Source organism: Siniperca chuatsi, linkage group LG8, assembly GCF_020085105.1.
Source record: "Siniperca chuatsi isolate FFG_IHB_CAS linkage group LG8, ASM2008510v1, whole genome shotgun sequence".
NCBI lineage: Eukaryota > Metazoa > Chordata > Actinopteri > Centrarchiformes > Sinipercidae > Siniperca > Siniperca chuatsi.
In genome coordinates, this window is record NC_058049.1 from 20,799,169 (window position 1) to 20,817,395 (window position 18,227).

At 38.8% G+C, this 18,227-nt stretch overlaps 2 protein-coding genes across 6 annotated transcripts in view; both read right to left on the reverse strand.

The window, feature by feature from the left end:
* Positions 1-2,377, reverse strand: part of ebf1a (EBF transcription factor 1a) — a 56,594-nt gene extending 54,217 nt beyond the window's left edge. For both annotated transcript variants that reach the window (XM_044206387.1, XM_044206386.1), the window contains exons 1-2: positions 2,203-2,377; positions 552-1,805 (exon numbers count right to left, since the gene is read on the reverse strand). In XM_044206387.1, the coding sequence (XP_044062322.1) occupies positions 552-685 (134 nt within the window). In that variant the 5' untranslated portion in view covers positions 686-1,805; positions 2,203-2,377. The remainder of the gene's footprint in view (positions 1-551; positions 1,806-2,202) is intronic.
* Positions 2,378-8,993: 6,616 nt separating this feature from the next.
* il12ba (interleukin 12Ba) lies at positions 8,994-16,827 on the reverse strand. Of its 4 annotated transcripts, none has more exons than XM_044206389.1 (8): positions 16,779-16,827; positions 11,171-11,258; positions 10,793-11,080; positions 10,539-10,644; positions 9,925-10,166; positions 9,596-9,768; positions 9,313-9,434; positions 8,994-9,190 (listed from the first exon to the last, which is right to left on the reverse strand). In XM_044206389.1, exons 1-8 carry the CDS (start codon positions 16,785-16,787, stop codon positions 9,127-9,129), a joined length of 1,092 nt encoding a protein of 363 aa, XP_044062324.1. In that variant the 5' UTR covers positions 16,788-16,827; the 3' UTR covers positions 8,994-9,126. The 4 variants fall into 4 exon arrangements, with proteins under 4 accessions (XP_044062324.1, XP_044062326.1, XP_044062323.1 ...); XM_044206391.1 differs by lacking the exon at positions 16,779-16,827 and adding an exon at positions 15,510-15,735; XM_044206388.1 differs by lacking the exon at positions 16,779-16,827 and adding an exon at positions 12,836-15,500.
* Positions 16,828-18,227: the final 1,400 nt, after the last annotated feature.

Below are 18,227 nucleotides of genomic sequence, written 5' to 3' on the forward strand. Positions count from 1 at the left end.
CTTTCACGATGGGAGGGCTGCTGTCAATAAAAGTGGGATGTTCTTATTTTAAATTTGAGCAACTTGATTCAAGAATTTTATGGTTGTTGTTTTTTTAGGAAAAACTAGGCTACTAAATTCAAGCTGTAAAAATATTAATGCAAGCAGTCTGTGAAAAGTAACCTACTCTGCTTTATCACAACCAAAAAGAGAAACAACCACCGAAGTGAGCTGAAAACCTTAAACACAAACTCACAGCGCACTTTGCACACGCCAAAGTTAATCTGAGCCTGCGTTTCAACCCTGCGAGCCTGAAAGTGCTTTTGAGTTAACTGCAGAAACATGTTAAACCACTTTGAGCCACATAAAGTATTTTATCATGTTGGACTTGGAGCTAAAAAACGTATGACGCCAGCAGGAACAGTGGTTATCCAACAACTACGTCCTCTGGGAACGCGTGCTGCCCCAAGTGATGCAGCCGCTCCGTCTTTAACACCGCAGATCTTAACGTGCTCTCCCCCCGGTCTCCGCGCCCCGGCGTCAGCGCAGCGCCAAGGCCGCCTCAGGCTCACCTCTGGGCGGCTGTGTTGGCGTCCAGCACTCCGGCGCCCTGCATCCATGTCCGAACCGCGTTCATCCCGGCCACCATGGGCTCTTCTTTCATACTACTCCCACTCCTCTGGATGCTCTCGTGGATGCCAAACATCAAAACGCACCTTCACACTGTCGCTATCTCTCGTTCACTCTCTCTCTCTTCTCTGTCTCTCTATCCTCCTCTCCTTGGCTCCCTCCTTTTTTTTCCCTGCCTCCCCTCCTCTTGCGTCTGTTTGATCGCACTGTCAGAGGAGCAAAGTGGCGTGGTCTATTTCACTTGGCGTTTAGTTGCGCGTGTGTTTCTCAAAGTAAACAAAAGATGCGACATGTGGAAGGAAAAAGGGGAGCTGTCAGCATCCAGGGTTAGCTGCACCTCATGTCAGAAGAAAAAGAGGGGGAAGCAGCAGAAGATGAACGTGAGAGCGATGAAAGGGGAAGCGCAGGATGAGAGGCTGCACTGAGTTGGCGACAGTCCCCGGATCAAGGTGCAGCTGACAAAAACACAAGCAAAACGTCAGTTACTGCAACAAACAGTCCACAGTGAGAAAGAAAACCGAGGAGATGAAACACGTTTCACCCTCCTTCGCTCCGTCTCTTTATTTACAAAGTCTTCTCCTCTGCTCAGATGAATGAAACGGAAGATTACGCGCAATTAAAAGGCAGTCCTGGGCAACGGCGGCTCCGCTCCTCGTCAGCTCCTGCACGGGTGATTTGCGCTGTATTCTTCCCTGAGGAATCACTTTGGACCATCTCTGGGATGCCAAACAGGAGTGAACTAGTAGGTAAGGGAGGCGTGGCCTACAAGGCGAGCAGGAACGCCCCCAAACACAGTTAATAACACGGACAATCAGCTGTCCACCAACCCGACCAGCACGCTGCTCGCCCGCCTGCCTGCTTTCCCCGCCTTGTCTCACGCAGTGTCCCGCCCCAGCCACTTAGCCAGAAGCTGTGCGGTGTGTGTGTGTGTGTGTGTGTGTGTGTGTGCGCGCGCTAATGTGCGCCTGTGTGTGTGTGTGTGCAATGTCTTTTTGTTCATGCGTTTAGAGTTGACAATTAAAGTATTCACGACTATCAAACGTCAACTCAGGGGAGGACGTTAGTTTAATCCATGCAGTTTGCCCACTGAAACTAAAGGGCAGAGTGAGGAGGACACCCGGGGTGGCTGTAGCATCTATCGTCTGTTTGCTGCGTTGTCACTTGAGCTGCAGCTGTGAAAGTGTGCCCGCATCTGTCTGCAAAACAATACGAAACAGAATCCGATCAAATTCTTACACGAGCATCAGATAAAACACATGTTTGTCTCATTATTACGTGACAAAAACGTGCAACAGCACAACGAGAGGAAACGGTGTGGGTAACAGTAGCTCCACTTGTGTGCAGATTTAATTGTGCTTGCTCAAATTAATTCAACATCAACAAATGAACATCCATATTTTAATTTCCCACGTCGTGCATGAGTCTTTCTAAATGAACCTGCTTTGAAAATAAATGACTTAATTTGAACATTTAAAATTAAATTTAAATGTTGTATTTTCTCATAAGAACTGAATCAACTGTGTTGAGCAGTGTAAGTGCTCATTCAGAGTATCAACTCTGGCAGATTACGAGCTTAAGAAAGTTTCAGCTCACCAAAAAGCCTGGCAGCCGCTGCGCACAATTTTTTCTGTTACGGCCCAATGGTTTGAAATTAGCTTTGATTAGATGCATTACATAAATCTTGCGGGACTAAGTGCTGAATCCAACATAAATATGAGGATTACAGCTAAACTCTGCTGTGTCCCGCTGTCCAAGAAACATTGCAATCAGTCTAAAAGAACTGCTCAAAAACCCCAAATAAAATAAAAAATGTGTGAAATAAATATTTGCATGGTTGCTCACAGAACCGTGAAAGTGCACAGTGGGCTCGCATGCATGAAAACTGTACAGCCAAGAGCAGCTTGCAGAAAGTGAGGATGTTACAGCTCTCCTCATGTCCCCCATCAGCCCCCCTCCCCCCGTTTGTACTAGTTTCATATTTATATTTCATATAAAATTATGTCATAAAATTATAACAAACAGTATTTTGCATAATAGAATTATCATTTTGTAATTCCAATAATTTAAAACGAGTTTTACTTTCATTTTAGCAATGGTATGACATTTCTTGAGTGACATTTATCTACTGTGCAGCCAGCAGACTCAGACTCAAGAGTCTCAGCCAGTTGCAGAGTCTGATAAATGCCATAAACGGTCAAGGTTGGACACCACACCCCCGCAATCATCTCATCATTGTCTATAGCTGTTTATTTATGTCTCCTGCTGTGGGAGGAGAAATGTGAGCCCCCCACCACGTGAGTACACGACATAATAAATAGTGATAAATAAAAGCAACGTGAGATAAAATGTCTCTCACACTCACACCGCCTCGCTTTTACGCACGCGCGCGCGCGCGCACACACACACACACACAGACACACACACACACACTGCACACACACACACGTTCAGAGCTATCCTTCAGCACATTTGTTTGATTGTGGCCGGCTCTCTCGCCATGATCTGTCTGCCTTGGTCGGCATGCGGGCCAACGCGAACACACTAGGCCCCTGGGGTGGCATATATTTATATCCCCGAGCACCAACACACACTGTTAGCCCAAATATCACTGTCTCAGTATCCAAAAACAGAGATGTCAGTTGGGGCCCGATGATCCAGCCATGTTAATACTGTGATTCACTAACTCCATGGCACCCAGGCAGAAAGGTTTGCAAAATATCTCTGGCTATTACGCACAGGCAGGAATGCGCACGCCATGTAAACGATGTAAAGGTGCGTGCGTGCGTGTGTGTGTGTGTGTGTGTACGACTTCTATTCCACATATGGGAGGGCTATTAAAAATCCCCCGCGTTATAACTCTATTAGACATTTTGAAGTAACTGATCAGAAAGGAGTCGTCCGCCTCTTGTACAACCACCAGATGTTCTTGTAAATCAAAAGGTTGGGCTGATGATAATAATGGCCTGATTGAATTGAAGACTCATAAAAATGACTAGTTGTAAAAAGCAGGCATATGCTTATGAGAATGGGCCTTATGTCTAACAATATGCTCTCCAGTCGACATATAAAGAAGATAAATATAGATGTGAACCATTTCAATATGTAGACAAGATACCAGAAGAATGCAATGTCCTTGATACTTATATAAAAAACAATGTTATTCCGAGTGTGTATACTTAAATCGTTTGCAAGGAAATGTTTTTCCGCTACTAAAGTGAAAGAAAAAAGCAGATTTAAAGACGAAATAAGGGGCAAACTATAAGAAACAGTTACTTGTAATGAATAACAACTGTAATAACTTATTCTTAGTTATTGACTTTCTGTGCAACACATCTGTGGCACTTCCTAATGATGACCTCTCCCACTTAACTTCAGGTGACTCGAAGACCTGTCAAGCAGAAACCCTCGTCACTGTATTTGGTGCAATGGTGCCATCTAGTGGCTTTAAAAGGACATTGCACAACTAAATATACAATATTTTGCGCCTACTAAAAGTCAGTGTATTCTCAAATGTAACACTTGCATAACAAGTAGAATGCAGATAAAAGCCATCTGTCCAAATAGCTGTTTCTCTGCGCCCATTAATTAACATGATCAACAAATGTGAACAAGGTCAATGAGACCGTGGATTTATGAGAACAAGTTGTGAATGTAATTGATGGTGTAGGCAACATCAGAAGATAAACTGTTGGAAATAAATCATGTGGATTCAGTTTAAATCTGTTATTGTCTCAAAGGGGGATTTACTAGATCCTTTCAAACATTCCTGATTTTGTTGTTCTTGTTCTGAATGAATACGTGTCTTTGTTTTGAATGGAGTTTTTAAAAGGAGACACTACAGGCAAAAACATAGTTTTTTCATGCACTGGTCAATTTTGAGATTTTGGGCTAATTTGCTTCCATAACATGTCTTCTTTCAGACTAGTGGAAAGAAAACGCCCAAAATACACATTTAGGTTTTTATTTTACTGCACTTTTGCTATTTGCATGTATAGATTTCTCCTAAATTCACCAAAAGTTAGCATTAGATAATGGCTCATTTATAACATTTCAGAAAACTTGAAGTACAAAAAAATAACACCTGATATCTATTAGTTAAATGTTTTCTATTGCGATTCACATGTAGTGTCTTGCAAAATGTATGGAATTTTACAGTACATATCATTAAAGGCCGTTTTCTCAAAAAATAGTTTTTTTTCTCGTACTCTGAGCCAGAAATCCTCACTTTAGTAGCACTTACACCAAACCTTCCAGTTTTATTTACATTCTGAAAGTTTTTACAGAGGGGTTTGTTCATATATCATTCATAACCTGATTTATTTAACATTTTATTCCTAAAAACATGGCAAAAATGTATTTTTTTTATGGCTGTTGACAGTATTTTCTGATTTATGGAGTAATAAAAAAATATAAAAATATAAAAAATTTGCTCTGTAAAAACCTTTGACTCTAATAAGTCAACAAAATGAAACAAGAATTTAGAACCTGGCTCAGATTTCTGTTCTGGAAATGTATGCACTTTAGTACACTTTTGCATATTTAAACATAAAAGTTTAGAAAACTTGTAATACAAAAAACAAGTGGCTTAATATAAGTAATCAACTGGGGAAGTTTCATGGTGATATCTATTAGTTAAAATGTTTACCCTATTCAGCTGCAGTGTCTCCCCTTACGTTAATGACAAGTATGAATTTTCAGTTTCTGTGGGGAAAAAAGTTATCATGTAATACTCATTGAAGGCAGAGGACAACTTCTCTGTTTCATTTCTGAGTAGGAAAAAAATTCAGATATGTGTTTACTTTCAAAATGACATGGGTTGTTTCTGTCCATACTAAATATGCTTCAAATATAACAAATTATATTGTTTTTAATGAAAAAATAATACAATTTCACACACTTTAAGATTTAAACTGATTGCGGCTTCATTTTGACTAGTTTTACTACTCCAAGTGGCTTGTGACCCATTAAAATGAAGCAGTGTCTAATTGCGACTCCTCCTCACCAGTTACATATGTCTGTGAGTTGTGGCTGGTTCAGCCCAATTCTTTTGTTGTGTTAATTGTTTTGTTGTATAAAATATTTTTTAGAGACCTGAGAGACCTAAATGTATTCAGTAATCAAGTAAGTAACAGAAGCTAGATTAGAGGAAAGTCATGTTCAAAATGAACATAGTTTTGTGTAGCAGCAGTCTGTTTTTCTGCCATGACCAATCAGATTTATGTAGCGATCCCTTTTGGAAATACATGGGTCAAAGTCTGCAAACCTTTTCTATGCTATTCTTTTCTAAATGGATATACAGAAATTAATTTATAAAGTGTACTCAGATGCCTGTGACTTGACTGGGACTACTGGGTGAGTAGCTGAAAATCCTTCATTGCTTTGGTTTATTAAACAATTTGTGAAAATTCAAACTGAAAAAGATTCGACTCACTTTTTCTTGTACCAAATATGTTCACACACGTCTCACATTTGTAAAAACATTTCATGGTCATGCCTTGTTTTGCTTCTTTGTGGGAAGTTTTGCTCAGTGCCACAACATAACATACCATCATAAAGCTTTGAAAGTTATTTCTAAAAAGAACTTTTCTACCTAGTTTCATGATCCAGACTTCCAGACGTACTGATATAGATGTACTAAGATTTAATGTTATGAATTTCACTTTCAACAGTGCCTCACAGCATGCATTACAACAGTTTCAGTAGAGCACATTGTTCTTCCCTTTGACTTTTCATACAGGGGGAAATGGAAGGACAAAAGTAGAAACATTTCCCAGAAAAGTGTCAAGTGCCCTCTGTGACATAAAGCAAACAACTAAGAAATCAAAGGTCAGGGGTGTCGGGCTTAATATGTGTGGTATGTCGGCCCCTGAAAGTGCTTACATCACTTCCTCTTCTGCTTTTTATGACAGGGAAGTGAAGAGAAGGTTCACGACAACCTCCTGACCAGCCAAGTAACAGACCAATACTGGGAAGACTGGCTTATTATTTTGTAGGTGTGATGTTGTGTCTTTGGGCTTTTCTTACATGTGACATGGAATTTTGGTAATAAATAAATCCACTTATCCACTTCGCTAGGAACTGCACTGGAATTTTAGGTAGCTTGGATCTGCTTTTTTTTTTTTAATCTCTGAAGGACGATTAGTATCAATAAAGTAATACTATAGCGCATTCAACTAAAAGTTGAAAACAGGATTTAATATGTGAAAAATGTTCCAACATCTGTAATTATAGTTATTAGAGATTTTTAAAAAAGCACAAATTTGGACCACAAAGCAGCATTTCTCATCTTATTTGTGCCTGGTACATTTACTTTATCCCCTGAATTATATAACATTATGTAAATGCATGATTTCAGAAAGAAAAAACAGCATTCAGTATGCCCTAGTTTAAATTTTAATATTATATATAATAACTTTATATAATAATAACCAGTGATGGAAGAAGTACAGATCTTTTTCTTAATTAAAGGTAGCAATACCACATAGAAAAAAAATACTCTGTTACAAGTCCAGCATTCAAAATCTTACTCATGTAAAGGTACATAATTATTGGTAGGAAAATGTACTAAAAGTATCAAAAATAAGTAAAAGTACTCTTTATACAAAATGATCCCAAGTTTATATATATATATATATTTCATTGGAATATTATAACCGATTCATTAGCGTGTACATGTAAGCAGCATTTTAATGCTTCAAGATAGAGCTACTGTAATTTTAACAATTTATGCTGTTGGGTAGTCTAATCTGTAACGATGCATATTCTATAAACTGACCAATGGTTCACTTATAAAATATTGATCTGAGAAGTAACTAGTAACTACTAGCTGTCAAATAAATGTAATAAAAAGTAAAAGTAAAAAGTACAATATATCCCTCTGAAATGAGGCAGAATAGAAGTATAAAGTAGGATCAAATGAAAATGCTCAAGTAAAGTAAGAGTACCTACAATTTGTACTTAGTTATATTCCCAACTGTCGGGACCTCACAAATGGGTCCCAGGAGAAATTTGAAGGGTCACAAGTTGATGGATGATGAGGGGAATAAGACTGAAAAACAATATTGCTGTTTTACAAACAATATGCTCTAGATTAACTGTAATTTCTGCTTTTTTCTTGTAAAATTCTAGATACTTTTAACTAATCTAAAAACAACCTGAGAGTATAAAATCATTCTTTGGTCGAACTGCTCACAATGTATATCCACTCTAAGGCCAGAACCTGTGATCACAAGTTGCCATTACTTCATTTTAAGGGGTCACAAGCCAAGAAGGGAACCACTGCATTAGACCAACCTAATACTTCTCACTGACGCCAGTTACTACCAGTGATGAATAAGACTGTCACAAGCACTGGACTAATATATAATCATGCTGTTAGAGAACTACAGTCAAACCGCAATCACTCTTATTGTATGACTGAGTAACACAGACACTTCCTCTACTGTCAGAGGAAAAAGTTACTGGCACTGAAGATGCCAGCGGTTAACTAATAGCAAACACATCCACCCATTTTGTGTTTTAGAGGTCAATCCCACTTAACTATCAATATACTGTATGTGAGATTCCCCTCATAGGGATGTTTGAAACAGCATATTTAGGGACTCTGTCTGAGACCTCAGTTTTCACATTACTGTATGTAGTTCAGGGAAAGTTCTGAAAAGTCTATTCCATTACCACATTTCCATTAGTTTATAGGCTGTAATTTGACAGAAACCTTGATTTTTACTAATGTGTTTTATAATGTAAAGCCGATGCAGGATGATATCGAAACGTTTTGATTTGGCGGTACGTCCATAGTTGCACCCAGGAGAAGGACAGAGAGAGCAGGAGAGAGATGGGAGGAGAACGCAACACAGAAACTACATGTGTGTCTTGGCATGTAACAGAGGAAATACCACACGTGCCCTATCTTCTTCCAGTAAAACAGGCAACAGATAACACAGTTCAAAGCTAAACAACTGTTCTGTGATTTGTTTCAGTATGAGGAGGAGAGTTTCTACCAAATGTCACACTCTCACCTAACTGGTTTGGGAAAAGCCATAAAACTCTGAGCAGCTGATGACTACCCTGTTGTTTATTGGTCAAACAAACAATTATTGAGGCTTCTGTTCTCTACTAAAAGGTACGAGGTCAGGTGTTTAGAGTGTATAGGACAGGCCTTGTTAAAGGTAATATGGAAATGTGGTACTATAGAAAACTTTGTACAAAGTTTCAGTAGAGACTTTGGCAATGTTCCCATTCAGTTTTAAAAATCACTTCTTCTAATCACGGCTGGGACGAGGACAAAGCTGTTGATTGTAACTGTAAAACAAATGAAAATCCAATATTCAGCTAAAGGACCTGTGAGGTAGTGATGTATTGCATGAGGCAGGAAACGAAAACGATTGTGTTAATTTTCATTTTATTTCTTCACTTATTAAGAATAGTTACATATTACAAACACCATGTAAACAGAAATATATAAAAGCATATAAATACTTTATTTTTTTTAGATGTCCAGTTTTGGGATTATCCTTCTTATGTTATGCTCAGTTTTATTTTTTGCTGACGTTTGTTCTTTTTGTTCTTCTTGTTCTTCAATCTGTAATGGAATACAAATAATAAGGAAATTAGTGTAAAATAACTCAACATCTGAGTTCCTGAGATCTAGCTTGATGCTGTCAAGAAGGTATCCCCCACTTTACACCACTGGGAGGCACTGACCTTAAGTGGCTCCACTCACTCCATTGTGAGTTACAGAGAGCATCCTTAGCTCGGACACAGACGGCCTTAGCCTTGTGTTTGACTTCAAACTGACAAATGTCTGTGGAGTGGACTGTCAAGCTCTACGAAGTAAAAATAAATGACATCACATCACTCAAGTTACGCAACATTCACCCTTTCTTGTGATTTTTTGTGTGCAAGTCTGACATTTCTTTATTATTTTCATTCTGCTTTAGTTCTTTAAAAAAAAAAAGTTACACTGCAATCAGCAGGGTCCTCTTACCTTTGTGGCTTTTGAGTCAGTGCATGGGTTGTTACACCCATTGCATCCGTTCTTGAGCTGTGCAATCTGGAAAGTGAGGGGGAAGTAGGAGAAGGGACTGTTCCAGGAGCTCGGGTAACTCCACTCTATTATCGTTGTGTTGACTTTACTGATCATTACCTTGTCAGGTTTCACTATCAAGGGTCAAAGAAAAAGATAAGGTGAGGTAAAAAAACAGAGACAGGAAGAGAGAAAGAGAAGAAAAACAGGTAGGAAAGGAAACATTCTTACAGAACTCAAACACGGAGTTACGTACTGAAAATGAAATGTGTCTCCCAGAGTTGTCTCACCTATCTCTGACAGGTAAAAGTGTTTCGAGTAGCTTTCCACCAGGAAGTGTTCAGTCCTCACGTAGACAGTGATGTGGATCAGCTGACTCTCCTCAGCGTAGGGGCAGTGCTGCTCGTCCCAGCACAAGATGCTGCGTCCGCTGTCGTCCAATGAACAGCTGAAGTGTCTCTGACCTGAAGAGCATGTCCAACGCTGACCGCTGGTATCCACAGAACACTGGGCGTCAGTGTTGCCAGACACCCTGCATAAAATAGCAAAATATATAAATACACACAGATGACACACTGATTTTGTAGTTTTGTTTTTCATGCCAAGAAGCAGTAACAATTTCTCATGGACAAATCGCTGAAAGAGCAGTTACTGATAAAAGTACTGCAGAAGCAAAACATATATCATTCAGGAGCATTTACAGCTGTATTATTTTTATATGAAATCTGATCCCAAGACATGACCTTGATCCCTAAATGAAATTTAAAAAGCACTCTGTTATGTTTCCTTTCATGAGGAGGTATTTATGTTTTCGCTGTGTAGTCTCAGCTCTGACATGAGTCCGAACACTGTGTTATTACTGGAGAGCGAAACAGGAAAACATTTCAGCAGTTTTTGAGCTTACCGTTGAACTTTGATAAATGCTACTTTGCCAACGCGACTGCTGTGCCAGGTCCAAGAGCAGTGGAACTCTCCGTTGTAATTTTGAGCAGAGCACTTTAAATAGTCCTCTAATGAGAAAAGCCACGTAAACATGCAGAGATGGGAACACAAAAAAAAACAAACAAGAGGCAATTTGTCAGTTGAAATACCTTAAATTTTCCCCAATTCTAGCCGCTGTATAACAGTGACAGTGCAATGTTTTAAATTAGATCGTACCTTGGTCAGATTTCACAAGAATCTTCCTCCTGTTAGTTTCTTCCTCTTGGATCAGCACCACAGTGTGATTGAGGAGGGATCCGTCCTCGCTGTGGCAGGTGTAGTTGCCCCCTCCTAAGCTTTCCTCCAGCTGCACCACATATGAGTTTCCTTTCTGTGCTTCCTCCACTCCGTTCTTCTTCCAAAAAATATCCTGACTCTTGTTGTCTCTCCTTGTAAGCTCCTCTGGTGACTTCAGGCAGCTCACCTGCTGCTGGCCCAAAGTGCCGTCCACCTCCACAACCAAAACTAACAAGAGGACACAGGAATTGAAAGAGGTTAAGGAAGAACTGTTTGAACTTGGAGTTATTAGTGTGTTTTCATAGAGATCAAACATACTGTGGGGCAGCAGAGTCCAGTGGCTCGTAGGATTTTGGTGACTGACTTGAAGAAACACACAGAAGATGCTGAAAACAAATAACTTCATCTGAATAACAAAGAGAAGACAGAGAGGGAGAATGTGAGTTGGTGACAGTGATGAAGGGCAAATGATGAAAGAAAAATGAACAAAATCTGTACAGATGTGACTCTTGAATGCACATACCATCTTGAGTTAATAACACAAAAATCCATAAAATTACTGTTGTAATTGGTCAATACAATCATTTAAGTCCAATAAATTCAACATTACAAAAACATGGAAATGATCTAAATAATAGTAAATTAATAAATAAAACAAAACAAAAATAAAAACAACACAACACAAAACAACAACCAAAAGTGCAGGCTAGAACCACAGTTTACAGAATCATTATACCTACCTTTCTGATATTACAAAATCACACAGACATCCATTTGAATCAATATAGTCAAGATCAATACACATTTTAACCTCACTGCCCTCTACCAAAGTTACAAAGAACCACTAGCTATGGTTTTATCCATGCCAACTTCAAACAAACCAACGCCAAAAACGTATCATTAACTTTCATCAGCTCCGACCACCTCAAGAAAAATAATTTAATCAAAAAAATAAATAGAAATCCTCAGTAATTGTTTTCATGATACTGACATAAAAATTCCATCCCGAAAACATAACCTATCAAAGTAGAAGCGACAAAAGCCAATTCATTCATAATACTTGGATGGAGCTATATGGTTATTAATCGCACATGGTTTGCTTTCTACATTTTATTTACATTAATTCATTTTAAACCTGCAACTACACATTGTTCACTTCCTCGCCGTATATAGTGGCTTCATCTCGCATCTTTACTAAGTAACCGTTTAACAAACCAGTCAAAAGTCATCTTACCTTGACGTTAATTTCCCTGAATTCATGGCGATTCTGCGATTGTGAGCGACTTTTATGTGAGTGACTGACATTTCAGTATTTCCCCACATCGCCTCTAACAGGAGTCCGAAAAGTCCAAAGGAACTTGGCTTTCTAGCCAGCCGCATGAACAGAGGTATTCAACCACCTTTTACTCACTTCCACTTATGTGCCTCGCTGGCTAATGCAACAATTATTTTTATGACCCTTAATACTCTGCACAACATAATTTTAGGAGTATTCTTGGGTATTTGTACCCTTTAATATTACGTTGTTTGCTAACTGAAACTATTATGTGCAGTGCCAGCTTGTTTACTTTCAGGTTTGCCATTTAATTTCCTTTGGGCAGGACTTTTTGTTACACTGGCACCTGTAAGCAGGTTGACACAAAACGTTCAACTTTTACAAAGCTTCTTTGAACTGTCCCCTTTACATTGGGTTTTTCTTTCTCATAACAGACATTATATTCAGACGTTTCATTTAATTTCTCTTACGAAAACAAGACGCAAACTAGCATAGCAAAACTATAAATCCCATAGGTATATACTGTAGGCTAACCATCACAGGAAAACATGTATCATGTTAGGCTACGAAATTAGGCTACGTGCAAGACATCACCTAGTCAATATTTCAATGATGATATAAACAAAGGTGATATTCCTATTATACTGGGCCTTAGTTGGAGGTGAATTGGAGGAAATTATTATAATTGAAAAGAAAAAATTACTTACTTTGGCAAAACTTGTGTTATCCCAAAAAAAGTTTAGCGCTATCCCGGGAAATACAGTGGGCATTTAATTGCTCGTGCCCACCAGCAGCAACAGCAATAAGACTTCCGGACTCAAATCCTTCAGAATAAAAGGCTATTCCCTACAAATGCTAACTGAACAGGAAACTTGTCACAAAACTGCAAGACGAAAACTGCAGCCCCCCTCAAAGTGAGTCATACTGACATTTTGAGACATTGTTAAAGGGACAGTTCACCTTAAAATGCCCTCTTACCTGTAGTGCTATTTATTATTTAAAAAATGCATTTGAAAAACTCAACAGCATTGATTTTGGAGTGAACTGTCCCTTTAATGTACTTTCCACAAAGTCACTAATGATACATACGGCAGCCTAGTATTTTCATTACTTTGTAGGTATATTACATTTAAAAACCAAATTACAGAACATTAAAACTATTTTTAAAAACTATAGAATTAAGATTTGTTCAGGCATTTAATATGTCCCTTCCAGGGCACCTTATACAACAGTTAGCCCACAGTAGCCTACAACACAGAGGGAGAATAGAAATATTCATTATGGTTTGTCTGGCCTTTATAGATGTTATAACAATGTTTTAATATGATTTAATTAATAATGTTTTCTATTCTCTTTATAGAGTAGGCTACAGATGCTTGATGGTTGATGGTTGATTTGGACCTACTGCTATCCACTAACATAACAACAACACTGGACATCGACATCAACAACTAATGGTATTTTTATTATATTTTCTATTTCCCTATTTGTATTCTTAGCTATTCCACTATCTAGCTGTTCATCCATGTATATACGTCCTCTGTTGATGAACAATAGACAACAATACCATGTGTCACACAACATAAAGATTTTTGACATGATAGACCGGGATAGTGTTTTTTTTATTCCGCTCTGTTGTGAGTGTGTGTGTACACGCATGTGTGTCATGCGTTTTTACATACCAATTAATGACATTAGTGCATTCCCATTGTGATCTGGAAACATCAGGGTGTTTATTGTGTGTATTATGACTTCTGTCAATTGTTTGCCAGACAAAGAGGAGAAAGCCCATCAGAGTAAACAATGTCTCATTGGAGCCACTGGATAACATGAATTGTGTTTTGTGTTTAAAAACGTACATGTGATACCTGAGAGAAATATGTAAAAATCTACAAATTCATACATGGTGTAGCATCATGTTATTTCCATGATTCTTTGATCTTTAATTTCTGCTTCTGTTTCAGCTCTCTCTGTTTGTTTTATTTCCAAATTCTGTTTGATTCTTTAGGATTTGAATAGCTTGAAATCCAGGATCAAATACTACAAATCTTGGGCGCCTCTTTCTGCAATATTTACTTAAATCGAGGAACTGTATTTGGGGTAGCGTCGTATAATATCATAGCATGTTATTTATCCTGGTAGTATCACAATGATGTCACAAAGACATGTTAATCTGCATGCCATTTAGTAGTATGTGTCATCTTTAAACAGGTTTAACAATCCTCAGTTGTATGTCATGTTTGTTTAGAGCCACAGAAAACTCTGTTTCGAAAGCAATCAGCAGATGATGTATGAAGTATGTACTGTAACAAAATAAACCACAAGAAAACAGGTTATGTATGACATTTAGGGAAGATGTAACAACCCCAGCCTAGCCATTCACCATCATCCTTAGACCTTCACTGAGAAACACAACTTCAATGTGAAACCAGAGAAGGGGAGAAAATAAAATAGGCTGGCCAGGTTTAAAGAAGGATGTCACGTCCGGAAGGCTGATAATATGACAGATTTAGGATAAAATAATAAAATGGACAACAAATGGGGTAATGAGACTGAGATATGAACAATGAAAAGAAACATAAGCAGGTCAGAAGATGGGACTTGGCCCAACTAGGTGGACAGACAAAGGACTGGATTCCTCAAGGCCTTCACAGTGTTAGGCCAACAACAAAAGATTTATTAGGCTACTCACACAAATCGCAAAAGTAGTTGAACAAAGCGACATAACGCGTACACAGGCAAACTACAGTTTGGTGAAATAAGAGAATTATTGCAATGCGATGGATACTACACAGGATAGTTACTAAAAACTGAAAAGTATTGTCACAAATGTCACTTTATTAGTTGTAAAAGAATGTCTTTCTTGTAGTAATTCTTTCGTTATGCATTGACAAGTTAGAATTAACCCATTTTTGAGTCACTCAGATCTCCCTAAGCACTGTTTGGTTTGTGTCGAGGTTTTGAGTTTCGTGTAGGTGATGTCATAAACACGCAGTGATGAAACTTTTGGTCTCATGACCAGTTGTGGCTGGTTTTACGTTAGGCGTCAAAGATCAAGCAGAACATGATCTCATTATAGCTTTTATCGGTCTCCTGTCCGCTTTGGTTGCAAGCTGGTCATAGGGCTGGGAAGCACAAATAGTGGGTTTTTACAAATATTTATTTCGTAGAAATCATTTCAAAACGGATTTGTTTTCGGGAAGAAAAAGAAAACCCTGTGAAATAGCTGGTGATGTGAGCGCGGTGGGTATTTGTGCTCCGCCTGCTTGAGCTGAGTGGAGAGGAGCAGCGCAGCCTGGTTAAAATACAGGCACAACGTGGTACATTGCTACGCCACTAGTTTGTTTTGATTCGTTTCTTTAGTTATTTTTTTTTTTTTACCTTAACTGGCTTGCTGAGGTAGTTTTATAACGTCACTTATCTTTTGTTCTCCTGTTGGACCTGCAATATGTGAAGCGGACTTCGTCTGACCGGGAGGAGATTAGCCAACGTTAGCTCCGGCAGTGTGGTTACTAGCTAGTTCACCTACACGCTGCTGCTCAGTCAGCCTGTGTGTCACACGGTTGCATATATCACAATGGAGAAATAGAGCTCTGTTTATAATTACTGGAGCAAAGTTGCTGTGCCACTATTTAAAATCAGAAGAAGCTGCGGAGCTTGTTTGACCGGGAGGAGATTGAGCTAGAGTTCGCCTGATAGACCTGTAACTATTGTTGGCAGTGTAGTCAGCAACATCTGTGGTTAGCTCAATTGTTAGCTCCGTTGTCAGTGTCTACTAGTTAAGTTACCTCCATAGTTAGCAGTCTATTTTTGACTATTTATTTGCTGTCCCCCTTCCCCTACCCCATTATCCAACATGGATTTGGAAAACGAAATCGGGGAGAAGGTGCATGCTGCTGAGTCTAGCACAAGTGCTGCAGATCCAACCGAGGTGATCTGTAAAGTGTGCAAAAGTAAATTCAGCAGAGGCAAAGATGTTAAACATCTGCAATGCACAGTCTCTGCCCTGGTATCCACCCCCACCCACAAGTAGCACCATCAACAACACAGCCGTGTCCGATCCCTGCAAGTCACTGTTGTTCATCACCAATCTTAGCTGCTTTTAATGCAAAACAGGTTTACCCACCGTCACAATGTTTCACTTAGGCATTTATTACTTTAGAGTTTAGTTTATTGGTTTGAGTGGATTAGGAGCTGAATGTTAGTTTTAAAATTATTTTCTTTTCAGTGGTGTTTATGGTTATAGGTCTACATGTTTATTGCTGGGTTTATAAAAACCATAAACCAATATTGGATTTAAGTGTTCGTAATTATTATAATAGTTTATTGAAGAACACTTATATTAACACTTTGATATCCTAAAATTAGAAGTGTAATAAAAACAAAACAGGCTTGTTACGCCTGTTGCATCTTTTTCTTGAATACAAAAAGCCTACAAATAGAAGGTCCAGCCGTTTAGGCCCATGCCATGCAAATCTGCAAGCGCAACCACTAAACGGAAATATTTCCAAAACTATTAGAATTACAGTATATTAAAATATGGTTGTGCCTAGCTGAAGCCTCACCATCTCAGCTGTGCATTTATTAAGTCTATGTAGGCCTACTTGACGCAAAAAAAATCACATCCCCGACTGCTTATTTCTTACATACCTGCTGCATTTGTTTCCTCAGTGATGTCTGAGGTGGCTGTTATGTTTTGTTGTATGTTTAGTTGCTGCACACCATTCACTTCAATTACGACGGGTTCGCGCATGCGCGACGAATTTTGTTTTTCATTTTGATATAGACACCGGTGTTAAAATTCTCGCACTGTTAACGAAAGTGGAACATCATTTGTGTATCCGCCCCGTGATTCGGGTCCACTCCAACATTTAAATTGGTTCTTCCTTGGCCCATGCTACACCCTTCCAACAAGTTTCATGATAGTAGTTTTTCTGTAATCCTGCTGCCAAGTGTTGGGCAAGTTACTTTCAAAATGTAATACATTACATATTACTAGTTACTTTCATTTAAAATTAACAAGTCACTACTGTTTGTGTAGAGTAATACCTTACTGATTACACTAGTTTACTTTTGCTTTACTTTCACCAAAATATCTGCAGAAGTACGACTAGGCAAACATTATGAAATGGAAGAGGGTAATGTTTCACAGTAATCAAAGCACAGAAGCTCAAGTTTACACTATGGCTAAGGAGTTTTTAAATTTAATATGTGTAAGTTTAGTGTACGTTCTTGAATTAACCCTAATGTTCTAGATTGGGGGAGAGCCTGGGCCCTCTTTAACAACCCAAAAACTGGGCCTGCTTAGTTTACTACTTCTTTTATCAGCCTTTTCCTAATTGAATGAGAATTGCTTATAAACATGATTTAACCTGATAAAATTCTTCAGAAGTCCTCTGCAGAAAATTACACATTAGTTCTGTGTGGGGTCACATCAGTACTTTTCTACATATTGGTTTTATTAAGGCCAGAAGAAAAGAAAAACGTATATACGAAAGAAAACAGTTTGGAGTCGGTGAGACTCCAAACAACAAAACACAAGGATTAAATGATTTTTCTAAATTGCTGTGAATGAAAAATGTAATCTGTGTAGTATTTATTACTGACCACTAGATGTCCTCAGAGGCTTATGGGTGTCTAAAGTGTAAGACTTTGTTGCGGTTTCCATTTGAAATGAAAAGCTGTCCAACCAGTTGAAGTAATAGTTAAGAAATCCTGTGTATTAAATCCAATCCAAGCAATATTACATCACACATACTGTGTTACGTGTGCACTTTTGCTTAGTACAGATTCAGATTTAACTGAGTGCGGCTGGTGTCCTTGCTCAAGTGTCATAACTCTATCTTCTGCAGCTGTTGAGAATTACACGGCTGGGCAAGAGACTCTGTACGGGCTTGTGATCTGTGGCTCTGCACTGGAATGTCTCCCAGATGCCCCGAAACCGTAACAGCTGGAATGAAATCAGTGCAATGATCTCATCTGTGAGAGGGATGGAAAGCAGGGAAACAAAAGGAAAAAAAGAGAAGACAGTAATGATGTATGTGTGTGTGTGTGTGTGTGTGTGTGTGAGTGTATGTGGTAGAGAGAGAAGGGGAGATG

What these genes read in the sequence shown, in the direction of transcription:
- il12ba (XM_044206388.1), bottom strand. Translation starts at nt 12,898, where the DNA reads ATGCCCACTGTATTTCCCGGGATAGCGCTAAACTTTTTTTGGGATAAC. An exon ending in ATAACACAAGTTTTGCCAAA is followed by an intron (nt 11,259 to 12,835) that starts GTAAGTAATTTT and finishes TTTGTTATTCAG; the next exon opens with ATGAAGTTATTTGTTTTCAG. An exon ending in GCATTTATCAAAGTTCAACG is followed by an intron (nt 10,167 to 10,538) that starts GTAAGCTCAAAA and finishes TATTTTATGCAG; the next exon opens with GGTGTCTGGCAACACTGACG.